Raw genomic sequence first — 24,088 nt, 5'->3', positions numbered from 1 at the left:
GAGAAGAGTAACTCTATCTTTACTATTCTAATGTGGGTCAATCTGTATTAAGAATCTGAGTGGAGTCAAAGGAACAGGCACTAAAAAGAACCTATTTTTAAACCTTAATCCATTCATCCAAACATTTGTATTTAAGGAAAAGCTGCAAAGCAGAAAGCTCAGAAGTCAGAAAACCTGTGTTCTAATACTGGCTCTATAAAAATTACTGCAGTAATCATGAAAAAAAGTCACTTAACTTCTCCGGACCTTATTTCCTAATCTGCAAAACAGGCATAAAACTTAGCCTTTCAACCTCACAAAACTGTTTTAAAGACCAAAGAATAATCTGAAAATATATGTTAGACATGGTAACAATAATAGATACCACTTGATGAATGCCTACTATGTGGCAAGCAATGTGCAGGTGCTATATCTACAACAATCCTCAAGTCAGGTATTACAATCCCCTCTTTATAGATTAAAAAAAATGAGGCTCAGAATTCCCTTGAGGTCCAGGGGTTAGGACTCCGAGGTTTCACTGCCAAGGGCGCATGTTCAATCCCTGGCCGGGGAAATAAGATCCCTTCAGGCCCTGCAAGCCCTGCAGCGCGGCAAAAAAAAACAACCAAAAAATTAGGCTCAGAGAAGTTATGCAACTTGCCTAAGATGTTCAGTAATAGAGCCAGAATTTGACCCTAAGTCTATCTAACAACAATTGTCCATGCTCTTTCCAATATACCCTGATACCTCCATACAAATATAATAAGATTTATCACTTAATGAGGGCTTTCTCTATTCCAGGAGTGGTACTAAATATTTTACTTATATTACCTCATTTACCCCTCACAGAAACCATATTAGGTACATATAACCTACATTTTATGGATAAAAAAATGAATTTCAAAGAGGTTAAACAACTTTGCCAAGGTGTGCCTGATCTGGCTCCAAAGCTTTAGTATTAACCACTTTCCTATACTATATTTAATATAGTGTCCCTAAAACCGAAGTTAAAATGCGTCTCCGAAAAAATGGAGAAGTCAATGAAGAAGAAATAGAGTCAGAAATCAGTAAGTTCTTTTTCTTTTCTTTTTTGAATAAATTTATTTATTTATATAATTTTTTATTTTTGGCTGTGTTGGGTCTTCACTGCTGCGCGCGGGCTTTCTCTAGTTGCAGCGAGCGGGGTCTCCTCTTCATTGTGGTGCGCGGGCTTCTTATTGCGGTGGCTTCTCTTGTTGAGGAGCACAGGCTCTAGGTGTGCAGGCTCAGTAGTTGTGCCGCACGGGCTTAGTTGCTCTGCAGCATGTGGGATCTTCCCAGATGAGGGCTCAAACCTGTGTTCCCTGCACTGGCAGGCGGATTCTTAACCACTGCGCCAGCAGGGAAGTCCAACCAGTAAGTTCTTATTAATGGCTCAGAAAATACAGAGCCATGTACTAGGTGTATATTAAAGGAGAAAAAAGGTCCCAGACCCCAAAAATCTCATAACACAATAAAGAAGAAACATGTAAATATCTAATGAAGAATAAACTATTATAATACTCCTTATGGGCTTCCCTGGTGGCGCAGTGGTTGAGAGTCCGCCTGCCGATGCAGGGGACACGGGTTCGTGCCCCGGTCCGGGAGGATCCCACATGCCGCGGAGCGGCTGGGCCCGTGAGCCATGGCCGCTGAGCCTGCGCGTCCAGAGCCTGTGCTCCGCAATGGGAGAGGCCACAACAGTGAGAGGCCCGCATACCGCAATATAAATAAATATTTAAAAAATAAAAAGAAATATAATACTCTTTATAAGTACACTGAAAAAGAGATCAAGAACTGTGCAATGGCAGCCCCAGCTGACATCTGCCTGCAACTTTATGGGAGACCCTGAACCAAAATTTAGCACCCCAATTCCTGACCCACAGAAATTGTGAGACATAATAAATGATTACTGTCGTTTAAAAAAAAAAAAAAGAACTGTGCGGGTGGGGATAATTAGAAAAACTATTATAAAAATATTTGAAAGTATTAGAAAAGTGGATGGGGATTATTAAAAAATTCTGGAAACAAATCTAGGATTATTCACACATGTAAACAGCAGTAATTAAACAGTAATTGCAGCATACATCCCATAGTCACATCCTTCTTTTAAAATTTTTTATTATAAAATGTTCAAATAGTAGAAAAGCAATGGTCTCTTGAAAGCATTTCCTATACTTAACACTTCCAAAACAACTTCTTGGAACAGTTTCAAACTTTTGTAACTTTAGTGATTATAGGGTATATCACAGAAAGGGCTTAATTATATCTAGCAGTAAGGCAACCAAGTAAGTGAAAGTTCCTTGAGCAGCTACCAGAGAGGGTCTACAATTAGTAAGGATGGGAACTACCATTTACTGAACACCTGCTACATGCCAAGCAGTTTATATACAAGTAGGAAATACCCCCACTTTATGGATGAGGATAATGACTAAATAAGCGAATTAATTTGTCCAAGGTCACACATAGCTAATTAAGTGGCAGAACTGGGATTCAAACCTAGATCTGACTCCAGAGCCCACATTTCACTATGAAATGCTGCCTCTCCAAGAATGTTCATTTTCTGTACACATAGCTATCTGAATCAGATACTACGTAATCTATCATTTTTTATGGAGCCTGATGGGCAATGCTTAAACATGACTACTGAATATGTATGTGTATTTATTCACTGATAAAACACTTAATGTAGCTTATCATGTACTTAGGCTTACAGAGATAAATAAAACAATCTCTGAATTTGAAGGGTTTACACTTAAGTAGAAGAGAAAGACAAAATAAATAATTTATATGACAATGTGAAGAAGCTTTATGATTTAAATATATAAGAGATGCTAAAGAAATACACAAGAACGATTGGCACCTAATCCAGACTGAGAAGATAAAGTGACATAATGTCAGGTCAGTGGAGGATACTTAACACAAAGCAAATAGCTCCTTTTAAGGTCTACTCATAAATTATTGAGAGAGAGAGAGAGAAAGAGAGAGAGAGAGAAAGAAAGAAAGAAAGAAGGAAAGAAAGAAAGAAAGGAAGGAAGGAAGGAAGGAAGGAAGGAAGGAAGAAAGAAAGAAAGAAAGAAAGAAAGAAGGAAGGAAGGAAGGAAGGAAGGAAGGAAGGAAGGAAGGAAGGAAGGAAGGAAGGAAGGAAGGAAGAAAGAAAGAGACACTACACAGTCTTTTACAGCCTTTTACAGTTGGGTGTTAGAAACCCAGTACCCCAGGCCTGACATACCTTCAGAAGCAGTGAATTTACTTACATGTTGTTAGGAAAAAACATATGCTGCCAGCCCTGGGCAGCGGAAACTACTATTGAATCACATGTTTCAGCCTTTAAATACAAGTCTAATCATATGATACAATATGGGAGCTGTTTTATATTTTCAAACATGAACTCATGTGGTTATGGGCTCTATATGACTTTCTAAAAGAAAGTCAGTGTCTCTGTCTCTCTCTCTCTTTGCTTAAATAGGTAAGTAGATAGATGATAGATAATAGAGAAATAGAGAAATGCAAAGATAGATAGATAGGTTTGTATGTATATATGTATATCTCTACCCATTTTATCATTTTGTATCATGGCAAAAATAAATACAAAAATGGATAAATTCATCAAGAAGATCTTGCAAAATCAAATTGTTTTTGGAAATACATGTTATCTAGCCTAATGGACTCCAAGATGCAGGACTGACTGAGCATAAACACAAAACCAGCATCTCTCTTAAATGAAGTTTTCCTCAGTCTTCCCTGGAATTAGCTCTCCTCACATGCCCAAAGCAGTGGATCATTTATTACCGCTTTTTCATGGAGGTCTCCATTCACTAGCCTTTGCTATAAACCTTGCCACTTGACCCTTCTTCCCTGTTGAGATATACGTGTATGATGAAATCTTTCACAACCTCCCCTTTTTCTCTTCTCATTCTCTTCATTCAAAAATCTTTTAAATAGGGACTTCCCTGGTGGCGCATGGTTAAGAATCCGCCTGCCAATGCAGGGGACACGGGTCGAGCCCTGGTCCGGGAAGATTCCACATGCCGCGGAGAAACTAAGCCCGTGCGCCACAACTACTGAGCCTGCGCTCTAGAGCCTGTGAGCCACAACTACTGAGCCCAAAAACCACAACTACTGAAGCCCATGTGCCTAGAGCCCATGCTCTGCAACAAGAGAAGCCAATGCAATGAGAAGCCTGTGCACCGCAACAAAGAGTAGCCCCCGCTCCGGCAACTAGAGAAAGCCCACACGCAGTTACAAAGACTCAACGCAGCCAAAAATAAAGAATAAATAAATTTTAAAAATATTTTAAATAGCTGCACAGTATCAGAGACAATGAGATGTAATAGAGCAAATACTTTCAGGAAATCCTTGCTCCTCTTAGGTTATACTGCTCTTACCTCGCCCCACCTATCACCAACTGATTACTGGGCACTAAGCTCACAGTTCTCCTCTGCACTGCCATCATCCTCTGCCATCATCCTCTGTCCTGCCATCATCTTGGCTGACTTCCACATACAAACAGATGACCAGTCTAAGCAACAATTTGGTCTCATAATTCTCTGACCTCCTCAACTCCAACGACCTTGACCTCCACTCATTTCCAGCCACCTACTTCCACGGCCATAGATTGGAACTGTATTGTTCTGGAAGGCTTAAACTAAAATGTCCCACTCTTATGTGAAAAAATATGCGCCAAGATATTAATAGTGGCTACCTTGATTAAGTCAATTATCTGTACTCTAAATGCACACTTTGATTTTCCTGAGGGAAACACTGCTCTTGCAATAAGGAAAAACAAAACAAAAAAAGAAAGAAACTTTATCACTCTGATGATAAATTTTTGTTCTTTCAAGTCTCTGAACTTCTTATACCCAGAAAATCTGTTTTTCAGTCTCATGAAAGACCTCTAGGCCTTGACAACTTCCCATTGGGTTAGGTATCCTTCCTCTAAGCTACCTCAGCATCAGTGCATACCTGTATCATGATATATATTACACTGCATTGTAATTAGTTGTTTACTTATCTATCTTTTCCTTTAGATTCCAAGTTCCTTGGGATCAAGTGACATGTCTTGGGACTCTGTCTAGCACAGTGAAGCTGTCGTGAACAAACACAGGTTTCTGAGTAAAGGAATGAATATTGAAACAGCACTGATCAATATGAGTAAGACTTTGATTCAGATTCTAATTCTGTCCTTAACTTTGGTATGACCTTGGGAAAGTCAGTCAAATTCTCTGAATTTCAGTTTTCTTGTATCTGTAAAATGGGGTGATGATAATCCTTGTCCTATCCATTTAATAGAGTTGTCAGGAGGCTTAAATAATATATATGTTAGGTATAAGAATTACCATTGTTTGTTCAGACTGGCTAAAACACATGATTTCCTTTTCTAGAACTGCTTTCCTTGGCTCACTGAAATCAGCTTTTTTATTGCTACTTGACATTAATAGTTTTAGAGCTGACTAACCATTAACTGCTCCAGATTGTTTACCCTTCGTTCCCCTAAACAAGATATGGCACAGCCACGGATATCTTTTGTCCCGATACCATAGTCATTTCCTTTTAGAAGAAGGATATAATTGTTCCAACATGGAGAAAGGCCTCCCAAGTGCTTTTTGGGAGAACATTTAAAGTACTCTAATTCTTTGTCTCTACCAGTTCAAAGGAAGCAAGATAGGGGATCCGAGAATTGTTAAAGGGAATGGAGAACTCAATTGTCACTCTCATAAATCTGGGCTACAAAAAAATCAATAAAAATCTTTAAACCAACCTAATAAAAATGTATCTAAATAGGATCTGCACTGGGAATCCATTTTTATTTTCTTTTTCAGGAGATCCAAATTCAAATAATGGTTTACTTCAGTGGTTCTCAAATTTACCTGCACATTAGGAATCATCTGGGATTTTAAAAATATTCCAAAGCCCAGGCCACACATCTTACGGACTGGATTGTGTTCCCCAAAATTCATCTGTTGCAGCCCTAGCCTCCATGTGACTATATTTGGAGACAGGGCCTTAAGAATGTCATTAAGGTTAAATGAGGTCATAAGGGGGGCGCCCTAATCTGATAGGACTGGTGTCCTTGTAAGAAGAGGAAAAGACACCAGAAGGCTCTCTCTCCACATACATACAGAGGAAAGGTCATGTGAACAGTGACAAGGTATCTTGATCTTGGACTTCTAGCTTCCACAAGTATGAGAAAATAAGTTTCTGTTGTTTATGTCACCCAACCTGTGGCATTTTTTTTTAATGGCAGCCTAAGCAGACTAATCCAGCACCCTAGACCAATTAAATCACAACCTCTTGAAGTGGGACACAAACATCACTATTTTGAAAGCTCCCAGGTGATTTAAAATCGGCACACGGAAGTTTGGCGACCAATGCCTTATTTCATTTCAACTTTGAACTATAACGGACCTAGGCCTTTCTTTCCTGTTATTACATTTGTAGAAAAATAAGAATCAAAACATCATTAATTTATAGAACCACAGCAAAACTTGCCTCAAAAATCATCTGGAAGGGTGTTACCCCTGACACGTCCTGAGAATAACTGGTTTCCTCTGAAGTCCAGCTCAGCTCTGCAGAGAGTCCAGGCAGTATAGACTGTATTTCTGTGTGAGAAGAGATGGTGGCAGAATAGAACAAGCAGTTTGCATAAGCACCAGAGTTTCTGGAGTTATTAAACTGATAAGCCAAGAAGTCTCTTCCCTGATGAAAAGATTATCTGCAAAATTTTAAATATGACTGGAGATGGCTATGCATCAGCAAATTGCTTAAACATTTAGAATTACTTTATGGGGATAAGACGTTTAATCACATGTTTTCAATTTTACACAAATTGAAAATTTGCTAAATCAATTTGTATTTTCACTTAATTTCCACAAGGACATATCCAATGCCACAAATCTTCAGAGTTGATAGCTCTAACTGATATTCTTATATTTTTAAATAAATCAATTCATTATTTAATAACACAAATCCAGTAAGTGAGCTAATTCAGAACTTAAAACAGAAAAATTCAAGAATGACCCTCTCAGGCATTTACCTAATGCCTAATGCCTTTTTTTACCCAAGAGAAGCAAACTCTTGCTAATTTAATTGTCAATTAACCACTTCGTATATTTACATATGTTGATTCAGAACTCTTTACACAAAGCATCAGTGAGTCCTGGATCATCATCAACAAATAGAACCTCAAAGTATGCACCATCCTTCTTTCTTTCTGTACCCTGGCACTAATATTATAAAGGGAAAAAACCCCAAATCTCCCATTTTATAAAATGCCATCCCTTATTTCCCCTCTATAGTAGTATTAGAATGGAGAACTAAATATGAATAAAAATATATATCTCAGTCTCTGAACGTTCTACCTTATAAATGAAGTTGACAATGTTGATATTATAAAAGAATTCAACTTAAAAATTTTAATAACAATAACATATATCCTAAAATAATAGCACAACTTTCTTCTAAAACATTCATACCATATATCTAATAAAGCTTTAACCATCTCAAAGAAGGTCAAGTTCTAGCTATCAATCTTAATGGGTAATATTTTTCTTGCCATTAGTTTGTTTTTCAAATATAATTCAGTCACAAAGCTTGAGATAATATGGCAGCAAGGTTATGCTACACTGAAGTTTAATGAAGTTGGCACTAAACCAGGATGACTTACATCAATCTTCAGATTTACCACTGACTGACTTTCTGACCTAGGGCGACCCCCTTTTTTCTGTGATTCAATTACCTTTCTGTGAAATAAGAAAAAATTGTTCCTCAATCCTATAAAGTAGTAATACAGTGAAAAATAGGGAGAACATGTAGATACATGAGAAAAAGGTTTGTCAATAACTTGGAATTCTCTAGAAATCTTAATAATGATTTTTTTAAATGAGTAGTTATTTGGGGGAAATTAATTTCAATTAACTCACTCCATACACACACACACACAAAAAAAAAATCCAGATGGATTGACTAGAGTTAAATGTGAAAAGGTAAAACAGTAGAACTAAATAAAAAGCCTTCTGTTTCAAGATAAGTCAAGCATATGTTGAAATTTCATCTTCCCATTCAAACACATAAAATGATAAAACAAGTATTTTTAAATTTTAATAAAACATAGTCATAGGGACTTCCCTGGTGGTCCAGTGGTTAAGACTCCACGTTTCCAATGGAGGAGGTGTGGGTTTGATCCCTGGCCGGGGAACTAGTATCCCACATGCCGCATGACACAGCCAAATAAATAAATAAATGAATGAATAAAAATTAAAACAAAACAAAACATAGTCATAGTGAGAAAAAAAGAAAAGAGAAATCTTTATAGACCAGAAATAGAGAGGTATTCTTCCCTAATCTTCAGAAAGGAAAAAGAGAGAGAGAATCCACAATGGTAAGTAAGGACCAAAGATGCCCCATGTTTGAGGCATGGAATGGAAAAAAAAAATGGAGCTAATATTGCAACACCAACAGGTTTAAGAGCAAGAGCCACAGAGGCCACACATAGGAGGTATAAGCAAGGGACCAAAACATGAACAAAAGCCAAAGGGATGCCACCTGCCTACCTGAGGGTTGGTTAAAAGCCAAGTGATGCTAGTAGCAGCATCACTGATGCAGGATGAGGGCCTTAGAGCCATGTAATATAAGTACGGATGAGACTCAGAACTATATATTCTATTACGATACAAGAGCCTTTTATCTTTCCACTCAAGCAAAGTTTAATCCAAGATACGTGCCCTGCAGATTACAGCTCAGCAACCCAGAGAACCTCCTACTGGAAGGCTGTCAATGCAGGATGTGTTCAGGACAAAAGGGTCATGGACAATTAGCTCTTAACTAAAAATTACCAACCAGTGAAGACCAATACCATGAAAAATAGGACACATATCAACCAACAAAATGTATACCTGAGGAAATAGAGTTAATAAAACAATCTGAAAAGAACTTTAAAAATAAGTGCTCTGTATTTTATACCCTCAAATATAAAAAGAAGCCATGAAACAAGAATACACTGCCATCAATTAAACAGAAAGTAACAGCCAAAAACCCTATTAGAAATCTTAGAAATTGAAGATACAGTGTTTGAAATGAAAACCCTATGGATGGTAGATTAGACCCTGTAAAAGAGCATATTTAAAAGAAAAAGTAGTACTTGAGTGTCCATAGAAGCATGATTCATAGTAGGAAAAAGTGGAAACAACCCAAATGTCCAACAAATGATGAACAGATTAACAAAATATGGAATATTATTCAGCCAGAGAAAGGAATGAAGTACTGTTACATGCTACATACTAACATAAATGAATCTTGGAAACATTATGCTTAGTGAAAGAAGCCAGACACAAAAGGCCACATAGTGTATTATTTTGTTTATATGAAATGTCTAGAACAGGCAAATCCATAAAGACAGAAAGTAGATTAGTGTTTGCCAAAGGACAGGGGGTAGGGGTAAGGGGAGTGACTGCTAATGGGTACAGGGTTTCTTTTGCGGGTGATGAAAATGTAATGTTATAAATAGTGATGATAGTTGTACAACTTTGTGAATATACTTAAAACCACTGAATTATATGCTTTAAAATGGTATATTTTATGACATGTGAATTATATATCAATTAAAAGAAGGAAAAGATAAAAGACATTAAGAACAGATTTCTAAAAGACAAAAACACTTAAAAAATTTTAAAAATTCATAATAAAGAATGACTGAGCCACACAGCTAAACACGTCACAATGAAACCCAGAATAACAAGGACAAAGAGAAAACCCTAAAAGCTACAAAAGAGAATCAAATTAGCCAAAAGAAACATGAGTTAGACTTCTCATCAACAATGCTAGATGCCAGAGGATAACTGAGTACTATCTTCAAAGATCTGAAGAAAATTCACTTTGTCTCTGGACTTTTAAGAGAACCAAACTACCATTAAAGAATGAGAAACTTAATATGTTTATATTCCTTAAGGCCTTGCTGAAAGAACTACTAAATAAACCAGCATGATCTTTGAAAATGAGTTTACATTTGCACCTTTTTGCTGAGATGGGGTGGAGATAAGGGGGAAAGAATGATATAATATCAATATCAAACTACTTATTGACATAGCTCTTCAACTGTTAAAGAAAAAGTAGATAGAAAAATTTCAATCTTGTGGCAATGTGAACATACATCAAAACCATATATTGGGACTTCTCCTTTTTGCAGTGATGAAATAACTGGTACCAAATAAGCCCTCCCACCAAAAACTACTATAAAACTGGATAAAATATACTAGGCAATTGTTTTCAGGCATTGAGCAATAAATAGCACAAGCTGTGATCCTTGAGAGAAGGGAAACTCATGACATGACCCCTATGATTGCCCTGGATGTCTGCCTGGGGAAATTTTCCTGCCCATGGAGGACAGAGCTGGAGCCCAAGCAGAGCACAGTGGTTCCATTAAGCTGAGGAGACAGAGAATAGAGCTCAGGGTTGTGAAAGTACCTGGAATCTGCAAGGCAGGGCACTGGAGAGGAGGGAACTGTGCAGAAGTGGGTACCAAAAGTCTGTATGGAAGCTCCCCATGAGCCTTTGGCCAAGGGCTGGGCTACGCATACAGCGGTGAGACTATATAAGATTTCCCAGAGAGCAGTTGCAATGGAGTTGAAAATGGAACAAGAAATTAGTGGTGAAGCAATGGTGGGAAATGTTGGCCTTCAGGCCCAGCCAGAATGGAGAGAACTTGATAAAACTGATGGTGTCCAGCTGAGATGGCAAAAAGGTAATATTTTAGTAGTAAAAAACACATTCAAGAAGAAGGTCTGATCCACCCTAAAAAAGCTTAAAACCAAGTCTCAACAAGATTCACAGAGAAGATACAGTTGGAGGTTATGTGGTATCAAGTTAGAGGGGTTTGAAAATGACTTGGCTTTCTATAGATCTACCCTTTAAAATGTATTTTAAAAGCCTACACAAGGTTAGGGTGATTAGCTTGCTAGAACTGCCTGCTAGAACAAAAATCAACACTCTTCAGAGGTAGAACAGAATATAGATCACATTATCCAGTAGAAAATAAATACTTAATAGACATGCAAAGAAAAAGGAAAATATAACTCATATAAAAAAGCAATCAATAAAAACCAAGCCTGTTACAGATGTTAAAATATTTACTGCAGAGGAATCTGGGTGGACAGTATATAAGAACTCTGTGTACTGTTTTTACAACTCTTCTATAAATCAAAAATTATTTTCAAATTAAAAATATAAATACTCTGCAAAAGGATGAAACTAGAACACTATCCTACACCATACACAAAAATTAACTCAAAATAGATTAAAAACTTGACTATAAGACCTGAAACCATAAAACTCCTAGAAGAAAACATAAGTGGTAACCTCCTTGACATGGGGTTTGGCGATGATATTTTTAACTTGACACTGAAAGCAAAGGCAACAAAAGTAAAAATAAATAAGTGGAACCTACATCAAACTAAAAAGCTTCTTCACAGCAAATGAAACCATCAACAAAATGAAAAGGAAGAAAAAATCTGCAAATCATATATCTGGTAAGGAGCTAATAACCAAAAAATATAAAGAAATCATACAACTCAATAGCAAACAAACAACCCAATTAAAAATTAGGCAGAGGATCTGAATAGGCGTTTTCCATAAAAAGGCATACAGATGATGGACAGGTACATGAAAAAATGCTCAACATCACTAATCATCAGGGAGATGCAAATCAAAACCACAATGAGATACCACCTCACACCTGTTAAAATGGTAATTAAAAACTAAGAAGCAACAAACACTCCTGGTACTCAGAATGTGTTCTCTAAATACCAGTGCTCACTAAAAAGGAGAAATGGCTGATTCTGGGCCTAAAGTAGAACTGTACAAGATGAGATGGGTATCTTGTTGGGCCAGAAAGCAAGGAAGTAATCAAAGGCCAATGAGATTATGTCAAAGGATTTAGTTATAAAATAAATAAGTCACGGGAGTATAATGTACAGCACGGCAACTACCTTTTTTGTATCACATATTTGAAAGTTGCTAAAAGAGTAGATCTCAAGAGTTCTCAACATGAAAAAAATTGTAAGTATATATGATGACAGATGTTAACTAGACTAATTGTGGTGATCATTTTGCAATATACACAAATATTGAATCATTATGTTGTATACCTGAAACTAATATAATGTTACATGTCAATTATACCTCAACTTTAAAAACTTTCAGACTTAACTTATGTAGAATCTGCATTTATGAAGATTGCCAATTATCAAGTATGCTAAGGGGGGATTCTTTGTAACAAGTCTGATCATAAGTAGTTTAATCTATTTCCAATGATATACATAAGCTAAAAGAAGAAAAAAATTTTATATTGGCTCAAGATGGTGGAGTAGAAGGACATGCGCTCACTCCCTCTTGCGAGAGCACAGGAATCACAACTAACTGCTGAACAATCATCGACAGGAAGACACTGAAACTCACCAAAAAAGATACCCACATCCAAAGACAAAGGAGAAGCTGCAGTGAGACAGTAGGAGGGGCACAATACACAATACACTCCGGGTAGGGCACAATAACTGCTGGGTGGGTGACTCACAAACTGGAGTGAAGGTTCTGAGCCCATGTCAGGCTTCCCAACCTGGGGGTCCAGCAACGGGAGGAGGAATTCCTAGAGAATCAGACTTTGAAGGCTAGCGGGATTTGATTGCAGGACTTCAACAGGACTGGGGGAAACAGAGACTCCACTCTTGGAGGGCACACACGAAGTAGTGTGCACATCAGGACCCAGGGGAAGGAGCAGTGACCCCAGGGGAGACTGAACCAGACCTACCTGCTGGTGTTGGAGGGTCTCCTGCAGAGGCGGGGGGTGGCTGTGGCTCACTGTGAGGACAAGGACACTGGAAGCAGTTCTGGGAAGTACTCCTTGGTGTGAGCCCTCCCAGAGTCTGCCATTAGCCCCAACAAAGAGCCCGGGTAGGCTCCAGTGTTGGGTCACCTCAGGCCAAACAACCAACAGGGAGGGAACCCAGCCCCACCCATCAGCAGACAAGCGGATTAACGTTTTACTGAGCTCTGCCCACCAGGGCAACATCCAGCTCTACCCACCACCAGTCCCTCCCATCAGGAAACTTGCACAAGCCTCTTAGATAGCCTCATCCACCAGAGGGTAGACAGCAGAAGCAAGAAAAACTACAATCCTGAAGCCTGTGGAACAAAAACCACATTAACAGAAAGATACACAAGATGAAAAGGCAGAGGGCTATGTACCAGATGAAGGAATGAGATAAAACCCCAGAAAAACAACTAAATGAAGTGGAGATAGGAAACCTTCCAGAAAAAGAATTCAGAATAATAATAGTGAAGATGATCCAGGACCTTGGAAAAAGAATGGAGGCAAACATCAAGAAGGTGCAATAAATGTTTAACAAAGACCTAGAAGAATTAAAGAACAAACACCTAGAAGAATTAAAGAACAAACAGAGATGAACAATACAATAACTGTAATGAAAAATACACTAGAAGGAATCAATAGCAGAATAACTGAGGCAGAACAGATAAGTGACCTGGAAGACAGAATGGTGGAATTCACTGCTGCGGAACAGAGTAAAGAAAAAAGAATGAAAAGAAATGAAGACAGCCTAAGAGACCTCTGGGACAACATTAAATGCAAAAACATTTGCATTATAGGGGTCCCAGAAGGAGAAGAGAGAAAGAACCCGAGAAAATATTTGAAGACATTATAGTCGAAAACTTCCCTAACATGGGAAAGGAAATAGCCACCCAAGTCCAGGAAGCACAGAGGGTCCCAGGCAGGATAAACCTAAGGAGAAACACACTGAGACACATAGTAATCAAACTGACAAAAATTAAAGACAAAGAAAAATTACTGAAAGCAACAAGGGAAAAATGACAAGTAACATACAAGGGAACTCCCATAAGGTTAACAGCTGATTTCTCAGCAGAAACTCTACAAGCCAGAAGGGAGAGGCATGATATACTTAAAGTGATGAAAGGGAAGAACCTACAACCAAGATTACTCTACCCAGCAAGGATCTCATTCAAATTCAATGGAGAAATCAAAAGCTCTACAGACAAGCAAAAGCTAAGAGAACTCAGCACCACCAAACCAGCTCTACAACAAATGCTAAAGGAACTTCTCTAAGTGGGAAACACAAGACAAGGAAAGGACCTACAAAAACAAACACATAACAATTAAGAAACACACATATCGATAATTACCTTAAACGTGAATGGATTAAATGCTCCAACCAAAAGACACAGGCTTGCTGAATGGATACAAAAACAAGACCCATATATATGCTATCTACAAGAGACCCACTTCAGACCTAAGGACACATACAGACTGAAAGTGAGGGGATGGAAAAAGATATTCCATGCAAATAGAAATCAAAAGAAAGCTGGAGTAGCAATACTCATATCAGATAAAATAGACTTTAAAATAAAGAATGTTACAAGAGACAAGGAAGCACACTACATAATGATCAAGGGATCAATCCAAGAAGAAGATATAACAATTATAAATATATATGCACCCAACATAGGAGCACCTCAATACATAAGGCAACTGCTAACAGCTATAAAAGAGGAAATCAACAGTAACACAATAATAGAGGGGGACATTAAAACCTCACTTATACCAATGGACAGATCATCCAAACAGAAAATCCATAAGGAAACACAAACTGTAAATGACACAACAGACCAGATAGATTTAATTGCTATTTATAGGACATTCCATCCCCAAACGGCAGATTACACTTGCTTCTCAAGTGCATACGGAACATTCTCCAGGATAGATGACCTCTTGGGTCACAAATCAAGCCTCAGTAAATTTAAGAAAATTGAAATCATATCAAGCATCTTTTCTGACCACAATACTATGAGATTAGAAATCAATTACATGGAAAACAACGTAAAAAACATAAACACATGGAGGCTAAACAATACGTTACTAAACAACCAAGAGATCACTGAAGAAATCAAAGAGGAAATCAGAAACTACCTAGAGACAAATTACAACAAAAACACGATGATCCAAAACCTGTGGGATGTAGCAAAAGCAGTTCTAAGAGGGAAGTTCATAGCAATACAAGCCTACCTCAAGAAACAAGAAAAATCTCAAATAAACAATCTAACATTACACCTAAAGGAACTAGAGAAAGAAGAACAAACAAAACCCAAAGTTAGCAGAAGGAAAGAAATCATAAAGATCAGAGCAGAAATAAATGAAATAGAAACAAAGAAAACAATAGCAAAGATCAATAAAACTAAAAGCTGATTCTTTGAGAAGATAAACAAAATTGATAAACCTTTAGCCAGACTCATCAAGAAGAAGAGGGAGAGGACTCAAATCAATAAAATTAGAAATGGAAAAGGAGAAGTTACAATGGACACCTCAGAAATACAAAGCATCCTAAGAGACTACTACAAGCAACTCTATGCCAATAAAATGGACAACCTGGAAGAAATGGACAAATTCTTAGAAAGGTATAACCTTCCAAGACTGAACCAGGAAGAAATAGGAAATAATGACAGACCATTCACAAGTAATGAAATTGAAACTGTGATTAAAAATCTTCCAACAAACAAAAGTCCAGGACCAGCTGGCTTCACAGGTGATTCTATCAAACATTTAGAGAAGAGCTAACAACCATCCTTCTCAAACTCTTCCAAAAAACTGCAGAGGAAGGAACACTCCCAAACTCATTCTATGAGGCCACCATCACCCTGCTACCAAAACCAGACAAAGATACTACAAAGAAAGAAAATTACAGACCAACATCACTGATGAATATAGATGCAAAAATCCTCAACAAAATACTAGCAAACAGAATCCAACAACACATTAAAAGGATCATACACGATGATCAAGTGGGATTTATCCCAGGGATGCAAGGATTCTTCAATATACGCAAATCAATCTATGTGATACACCATATTAACAAATTGAAGAATAAAAACCATATGATCATCTCAATAGATGCAGAAGAAGATTTTGACAAAATTCAACACCCATTTATGACAAAAACTCTCCAGAAAGTGGGCATAAAGGGAACCTACCTCAACATAATAAAGGCCATATACGACAAACCCACAGCAAACATCATTCTCAATGGTGAAAAACTGAAAGCATTTCCTCTAAGAGCAGGAACAAGACAAGGATGTCCACACTCACCACTACTTTTCAACATAGTTTTGGAAGTCCTAGCCATGGCAATCAGAGAAGAAAAAGGAATAAAAGGAATTCAGATTGGAAAAGAAGACGTAAAGCTGTCACTGTTTGCAGATGACGTGAAACTATACATAGAGAATCCTAAAGAAGCCACCAGAAAACTACTAGAGCTAATCAATGAATTTGGTAAAGTTGCAGGATACAAAATTAATGCACAGAAATCTCTTGCATTCCTATACACTAATGATGAAAACTCTGAAAGAGAAATTAAGGAAACACTCCCATTTACCAATGCAACAAAAAGAATAAAATACCTAGGAATAAACCTACCTAGGGAGACAAAAGACCTGTATGCAGAAAACTATAAGACACTGATGAAAGAAATTAAAGATGATACCAACAGATGGACAGATATACCATGTTCTTGGATTGGAAGAATCAATATTGTGAAAATGACTATACTACCCAAGGCAATCTACAGATTCAATGCAATCCCTATCAAATTACCAATGGCATTTTTTACGGAACTGGAACAAATCATCTTAAAGTTTGTATGGAGACACAAAAGACCGTGAATAGCCAAAGCATTTTTTCCCTTGAGGGAAAAAAATGGAGCTGGAGGAATCAGACTCCCTGACTTCAGACTATACTACAAAGCTACAGTAATCAAGACAATATGGTACTGGCACAAAAACAGAAACATAGATCAATGGAACAGGATAGAAAGCCCAGAGATAAACCCACGCACCTATGGTCACCTTATCTTTGATAAAGGAGGCAAGAATATACAGTGGAGAAAAGACAGCCTCTTCAATAAGTGGTGCTGGGAAAACTGGATAGCTGCATGTAAAAGAATGAAATCAGAACACTCCGTAACACCATACACAAAAATAAACTCAAAGTGTATTAAAGCCCTAAATGTAAGGCCAGACACCATCAAACTCTCAGAGGAAAACATAGGCAGAACACTCTGTGACATAAATCACAGCAAGATATTTTTTGATCCACCTCCTAGAGTAACGGAAATAAAAACAAAAATAAACAAATGGGACCTAATGAAACTTAAAGGTTTTTGCACAGCAAAGGAAACCATAAACAAGACAAAAAGACAACCCTCAGAATGGGAGAAAATATTTGCAAATGAAGCAACTGACAAAGGATTAATCTCCAAAACATACAAGCAACTCATGCAGCTCAATATCAAAAAAGCAAACAACCCAATCAAAAAATGGGCAGAAGACCTAAATAGACATTTCTCCAAAGAAGACATACAGATGGCCAAGAAGCACATGAAAAGCTGCTCAACATCACTAATGATTAGAGAAATGCAAATCAAAACTACAATGAGGTATCACCTCACACCAGTCAGAATGGGCATCATCAGAAAATCTACAAACAACAAATGCTGGAGAGGGTGTGGAGAAAAGGGAGCCCTCTTGCACTGTTGATGGGAATGTAAATTGATACAGCCACTATGGAGAACAGTATGGAGGTTCCTTAAAAAACTAAAATTAGATTTACCATATGACCCAGCAATCCCACTACTGGGTATATACCCAGAGAAAACCATAATTCAAAAAGACACATGCACCCCAATATTCACTGCAGCACTATTTACAATAGCCAGGTCACAGAAGCAACCTAAATGCCCATCAACAAACAAATGGATAATGAAGATGTGGTACATATATACAATGGAGTATTACTCAGCCATAAAAAGGAACGAAATTGGGTCATTTGTTGAGACGTGGATGGACCTAGAGACTGTCATACAGAGTGAAGTAAGTCAGAAAGAGAAAAACAAATATCACATATTAACACATATATGTGGAACCTAGAAAAACGGTACAGATGAACTGGTTTGCAGGGCAGAAGTAGAGACACAGATGTAGAGAACAAACGTATGGACACCAAGCGGGGAAAGTGGTGGTGGTGGGGGGAGTGGTGGTGTGATGAATTGGGAGATTTTGGCACTGACATATATACACTAATATGTATAAAATGGATAACTAATAAGAACCTGCTGTATAAAAAAATAAATAAAATTCTAAAAAAAAATTTTTTTAAACTCACTCAAAATTAAAATACTGCACAAACAAAAAACTAAGAGAATAATTGCCAACAATGACAAAGAGGTTTACTATACTTACTATACAAAGTATAGAACTTCGTATAAAATAGAAAAGCACTAAGATCCTAAAGGGGAAAATGAGCAAAGAATGTGAACAAACATTCAACAAAGAAATAAACAAATCAATAAACATAAGACAGTCATTTCACTGTATTAAATGCAAGTTAAAATGAGATACAATAACTCTAGTTTTTTCCTAAGTAGAAATAGAAACACACACACACACACACACACACACACACACTATGGTAATTTTTTTTTTTTTTTTTTGGGCCTCTCACTGCCGTGGCCTCTCCTGCCGCGGAGCACAGGCTCCGGACACGCAGGCTCAGCGGCCATGGCTCATGGGCCCAGCCGCTCCGAGGCACGTGGGATCTTCCCGGACCGGGGCACGAACCCGCATCCCCTGCATCGGCAGGCGGACTTTCAACCCCTGCGCCACCAGGGAAGCCCCACTATGGTAATTTGAAAGAAGGTATGCCAAGGTTTTCAAAGTATGATTGTCTCTGAGATTATATTATAAATATGTATAATATTATAATTATTTTTCACCTTTAGTTTTTTATATATATATATATATATAATAATGGGAATTGCTTTTGAAATTTTTTTTTTTGGCTGCACCATGTGACTTGTGGGATCTTAGTTCCCCGACCAGGGATCGAACTCAGGCCACAGCAGTGAAAGCTCTGAGTCCTAACCACTGGACTGCCAGGGAACTCTCACTTTTGAGATATATTTTTTTAAGTGTTTTAAATATATAAAAAATGAAAGGCAATACTCTGCCTATCAAATTAACCAAGGCTTCTTTGAGTAGTAGTGCACAATACTGGTAAGAAGGGGATCAGACAGGTGTTTGTATACATTGATAGTAAAAGTGTAAATTGCAATAATTTTATGGAGAACAATTTAATAATTTCATCAAAGTATTATTTATAATACCATAAAATTAAAATCACCAAACATACTGAAAGAGGGGAAAGCTTAATAAATTATTATAACCTTTCAATGGAATAGTATAAATTTTTGTAACTCGTTACTACATAATTTCAAACTTACAGAAAAGTTGCAAGAATAGTACCAGGAACTCTCATATACCCTTTACCCAGATTTAGAAATTGTATATTTTGACACATTTGCTTTATCCTCTTTCTCTTTCTGTGTGTGTGTATGTATGCATATTTTTCTTGAACCAATTGAGAATAAACTGGAGACACTGTGCCCCTTTATCCCTAAAATAATTCAGTGCTTATGTTCTAAGAAGAAAGTCTCTTATATAATCTCAGTATAATTATCAAAATAGGAAATTTAGTATGAATGTATATAGTATTATTATCCAATCCATAGTCCATATTCAAATACCAGCAATTATCCTAATAATGTCCTCTATAGCTATCTTTTCCTGGCCCAGAATTCAATCCAGTATTGCACATTAGATTTAGTTTTCAGTCTTACTCTCCTTTATTTCTCTGCCTTTCCTGATCTTGACATTTTTGAAGAGTTCAGACCAATTTTTTTTATAGAATATCCCTCAAATTGGATCAGCTGCTTGTTATGCAGGTTATGCAATTTTTGCAGAAATACCACAAAAGTGATGTTGTGTCCTTCTCAGCACATATCAGGAAGCACATGATAACAGTTTGTTCCAACATTGGTGATGTTAACTTTGATCTTTTGGTTAACGTGTCCCATAGATTCCTTTATTGCAAAAGTTAGTATTTTCCCCTTGTGATTGATAAATATTTTCAAAGTAATCTCCACAAATTATGTATCTGTTCCTCATTAAAATTGCACTCATTAGTGTTAGCATCCATTGATGATTTCCTAACTCCTTTATCTTTTCGACACTTATTAGTTGGCATTCTACCTGTAAAGAACAGCTTTCCTTTCTCCTTATTTATTTACATCAGTATGGAGTCATGTTGTTCTTATTTTATTCACTGAGTTATAATCTCTTACTATCATTATTTACCGTATATTATTGTCCCATATTTGGTCAATGGAAGTCCCTTCAAGCTGGCCACAGCTTGTCTGTCCACATCACCTTCAAGGAATTCCTTAATTTCAAGGATACGGGGGCTTCCCTGGTGGCACAGTGGTTAAGAATCTGCCTGCCAATACAGGGGACACGGGTTCGAGCCCTGGTCTGGGAAGATCCCACATGCCGCAGAGCAACTAGGCCCGTGTGCCACAACTGCTGAACCTGCACTCTAGAGCCCACAAGCCACCACTACTGAAGCCCATGTGCCTAGAGCCCATGCTCTGCAACAAGAGAAGCCACAGCAATGAGAAGCTCACGCACCACAACGAAGAGTAGCCCCAACTCACCACAACTAGAGAAAGCCCGCACTCAGCAACAAAGCCCCAATGCAGCCAAAAATAAATGAATAAAATAATTTTTTTAAAATTAAAATCACGGATATTCTAGGCTTATCTTGTATTCTCCCTACCCCAATCCTGGAATCAGTGTTTTCCCCAAGGAGTTCTATTTCTTTTTAGTGGAGAAGTGTGGTTGGAAACCAAGATTTGAGAGCTAAGCAATTGCTATTGGGATATTATTATTTCTAGGCTCTCTCAACAGACAAAGCTAGGATACATACACATATCTCTATGTTTCTATATTTATCTATCATATGTAATATATACTATACAGTTGGAACCATGAGTTCTAATTCCACAGGGTGCATTTTAGTCTGCCCCCTTTCCATACTTGTAACTTCTTTATCCAACAGTGAAAAATCACGTTCCTATTAATCTTAATATATTTACTCAATTTATCAAGCTAGAATACACAGGAAGTAGTTTCAGAATTGTTAAACCTTATCTCTGGAAAGCAAACCTACTAACTAGATTTCAACATTTGTTTATAGTTCTTTTATTTAGGTAAACTTTACATACAATATAATGCACAAATCTTAAGTGTACAACTTGCAGAGTTTTGACAAATGCATATAACCAGGTAACTCATGCTGCATCAAGATACAGAACATTTCCATCATCCCAGAAAATTCCTAATTGCTTTTTTCTCAGTGAACACTTCTCAGAGGCAATCATTTAAAAGTTTTTTCATTAGTTTAGTTTCACTGTTCTTGAACTTTATATAAATGAAATCCATATACAGTGATTCTTTTGTGTTCATTTTCTTTCTCAGCATAATGTCTGTGAGATTAATGCACAGGCATACCTCATTTTATTGTTTCACTTTATTGCACTTCACAGATACTGTATTTTTTTTTTTTACAAATTGAAGGTTTGTGGCAACCCTGCATGGAGCTAGTCTATTGGTGCCATTTTTCCAACAGCATTTGCTTACTTAGTGTCTGTGTCACACTTTGATAATTTCTGCAGTATTTCAAACGTTTTCATTATTATTATGTTACGGTGCTCTGTGATCAGTGATCTTTGATGTTATAGTACTACTGCAAAAAGATTATGACTAGCTGAAGGTTCAGATGATGGTTAGCATTTTTTAGTAATAAAGTATTTTTAAATTAAGGTATGTATATTTTTAGACATAATGCTGTTGCATACTTAATAGACTATGTATAGTGTAAACATAACTTTTATATGCACTGGGAAAGCAAAAAATTCGTGACTCGCTTTATTGAGGTTTTTTTTTTATCAGAGTGGTCTGAAATTGAACTTGCAAAATATCCAAGGTATGCCTGTAGTTCATTCCTTTTTATTCCTGACTAGCATTCCATTACATGTATACACCCAACTTATTTATCCATTCTCTTGTTGGACATTTGGATTTTTCCAGTTTTTGGCTATTTTTAATAAAGCTGCTATGAACAGCTGGTGTAAATCTTGTTTTGGACAAACAGTTTCATTTCTCTTGGGTAAATACCTAGAAACGAAATTGATGGGTCATGGCATAGGTATATGTTTCACTTCATAAGAAACTGTCAAACAGTTTTCCAAAGTGGTTGTACTATTTTACACTCCCACCAGCATTATATCAGAGATCTGATTGTTCTACATCCTTGCTAACATCTGGCGTTTTTTAATTTTAGCTATTCTGGTGGACTGTGAATTTAACTTACAATCTCTGGTGACTGATGATGGTAAGCACTTCTTCATGTGCTTAGTGGCCATTCAGATACTTTCTTTTGTGAAGTATCTATTCAAATCTCTGGCCCACTAAGAAAAAAATAGATTTGGAACTTCTCTAGTGGTCCAGCAGTTGGGACTCCACACTCCCATTGCAGGGGTCCCGGGTTCAATCCCTGGCCGGGAACTAGAGCCCGCATGCCACAACTAAAAGATCCCGCACGTGGCAACAAAGATCCCACATGCCGCAACTAAGACCCGGCGAGCCAAATACATAAATAAATAAATATTTTTTAAAAAGAAAGAAAAAAATAGCTTTACTGAGATACAATTCACATATCATTCAACTCATCCATTTAAAGTGTACAATTCAGTGGTTTGGGAGTATATTACATTATTAGTTTTTAAGTTGTGGTAAAATATACATATAACAAAATTTGCCATTTTATCTTAAAGTATACAATTCAGTGTCACTAATTACACTCACAATGCTATACAACCATCACCACTATCTATTTCTAAAATTTTTCATCATCCCAAACAGAAACTCTGCGACGATCAAGCTGTAAGTTCCCATTCTCCCCGCTTCCCATCTCTGGTAACCTCTAATCCACTTTCTGTTTCTATGAATTTGCCTATTCTAGATATTTCATATTAGTAGAATCATACATTATTTGTCCTTTGTGTCTGGCGTATTTCACTTAGCATAATGTTTTCAAGGTTAATCCATGTTGTAACACATATCAGAACTTCATTCCTTTTCATAGCTGAATAATATTCATATATATATATATATCACAATTTGTTTATTCATTCATAAATCTATGGACACTGGGCTGCTTCCACCGTTGGGTTATTGTGAATGATGCTGCAATGAACACTGGCGTACAAGTATCTATTTTAAATCCCCGCTTTCAACTCCTTTAGGCATATCCATAGGAGTGGAATTGTATGGCAATTCTATATTTAGCTTTTTGAGGGACTCCCAAACTTTCTTCCATGGTGGCTGAATTATTTTACATTCCCATCAACAATGTTCAAAGGTTCCAGTTTCACCACATACTTGTCAACATTTGTTATTTTCATTATTTTTCTTTTTTTATTGAAGTATAGTTGACATACAATATTAGTTTCAGGCATACAACATAGTGATTTGAATTTATATACATTACAAATTGATCACCACAATAAGTCTAGTAACATTCTGTCACCATACAAGGTTATTACAATATTACTGACTATATTTCCTATGGTGTGCATTACATTCCCGTGACTTATTTATCTTATAACTGGAAGTTTGTATCTCTTAATCCCCTTCACCTATTTCACCCAACTTCCCATTCTCCTCCCATAATCATCATGATCACTGTCTTCGTCATCACTGCTATCCTAGTAGGTGTGCAGTGTTTGGCCTGTTTTTGTTTTTTTTTTAATCAGGATGTCTTTTTTTTTTTTTTTTTTTTTTGCGGTACGCAGGCCTCTCACTGTTGTGGCCTCTCCCGTTGCGAAGCACAGGCTCCGGACGCGCAGGCTCAGCGGCCGTGGCTCACAGGCCCAGCCACTCTGCGGCATGTGGGCTCTTCCCGGACCGGGGCACGAACCCGTGTCCCCTGCATCGGCAGGCGGACTCTCAACCACTGCGCCACCAGGGAAGCCCAGGGTGTCTTTTTTTTATTATTAAGTTTTAGAAGCTTTTTTTAATATTATGGATATTATGGATAAAAGCCTGTTGCCAGACATGTTTT

At 37.3% G+C, this 24,088-nt stretch overlaps 1 protein-coding gene across 1 annotated transcript in view; it reads right to left on the bottom strand.

Moving 5' to 3' along the window:
• CUNH11orf80 (chromosome unknown C11orf80 homolog) overlaps positions 1-24,088 on the bottom strand; it is a 91,140-nt gene that overhangs the window by 42,875 nt on the left and 24,177 nt on the right. Inside the window, exon 4 of the mRNA XM_029208029.1 lies at positions 6,490-6,599. Within this exon, the coding sequence (XP_029063862.1) occupies positions 6,490-6,599 (110 nt within the window). The remainder of the gene's footprint in view (positions 1-6,489; positions 6,600-24,088) is intronic.

This window comes from Monodon monoceros, unplaced genomic scaffold (genome assembly GCF_005190385.1).
Source record: "Monodon monoceros isolate NGI ecotype Baffin Bay Population unplaced genomic scaffold, NGI_Narwhal_1 Super_Scaffold_7, whole genome shotgun sequence".
Taxonomy (NCBI): Eukaryota; Metazoa; Chordata; class Mammalia; order Artiodactyla; family Monodontidae; genus Monodon; species Monodon monoceros.
The sequence above is the reverse complement of the archived record's forward strand: the minus strand, read 5'-3'. Positions and strand labels throughout refer to the sequence as shown.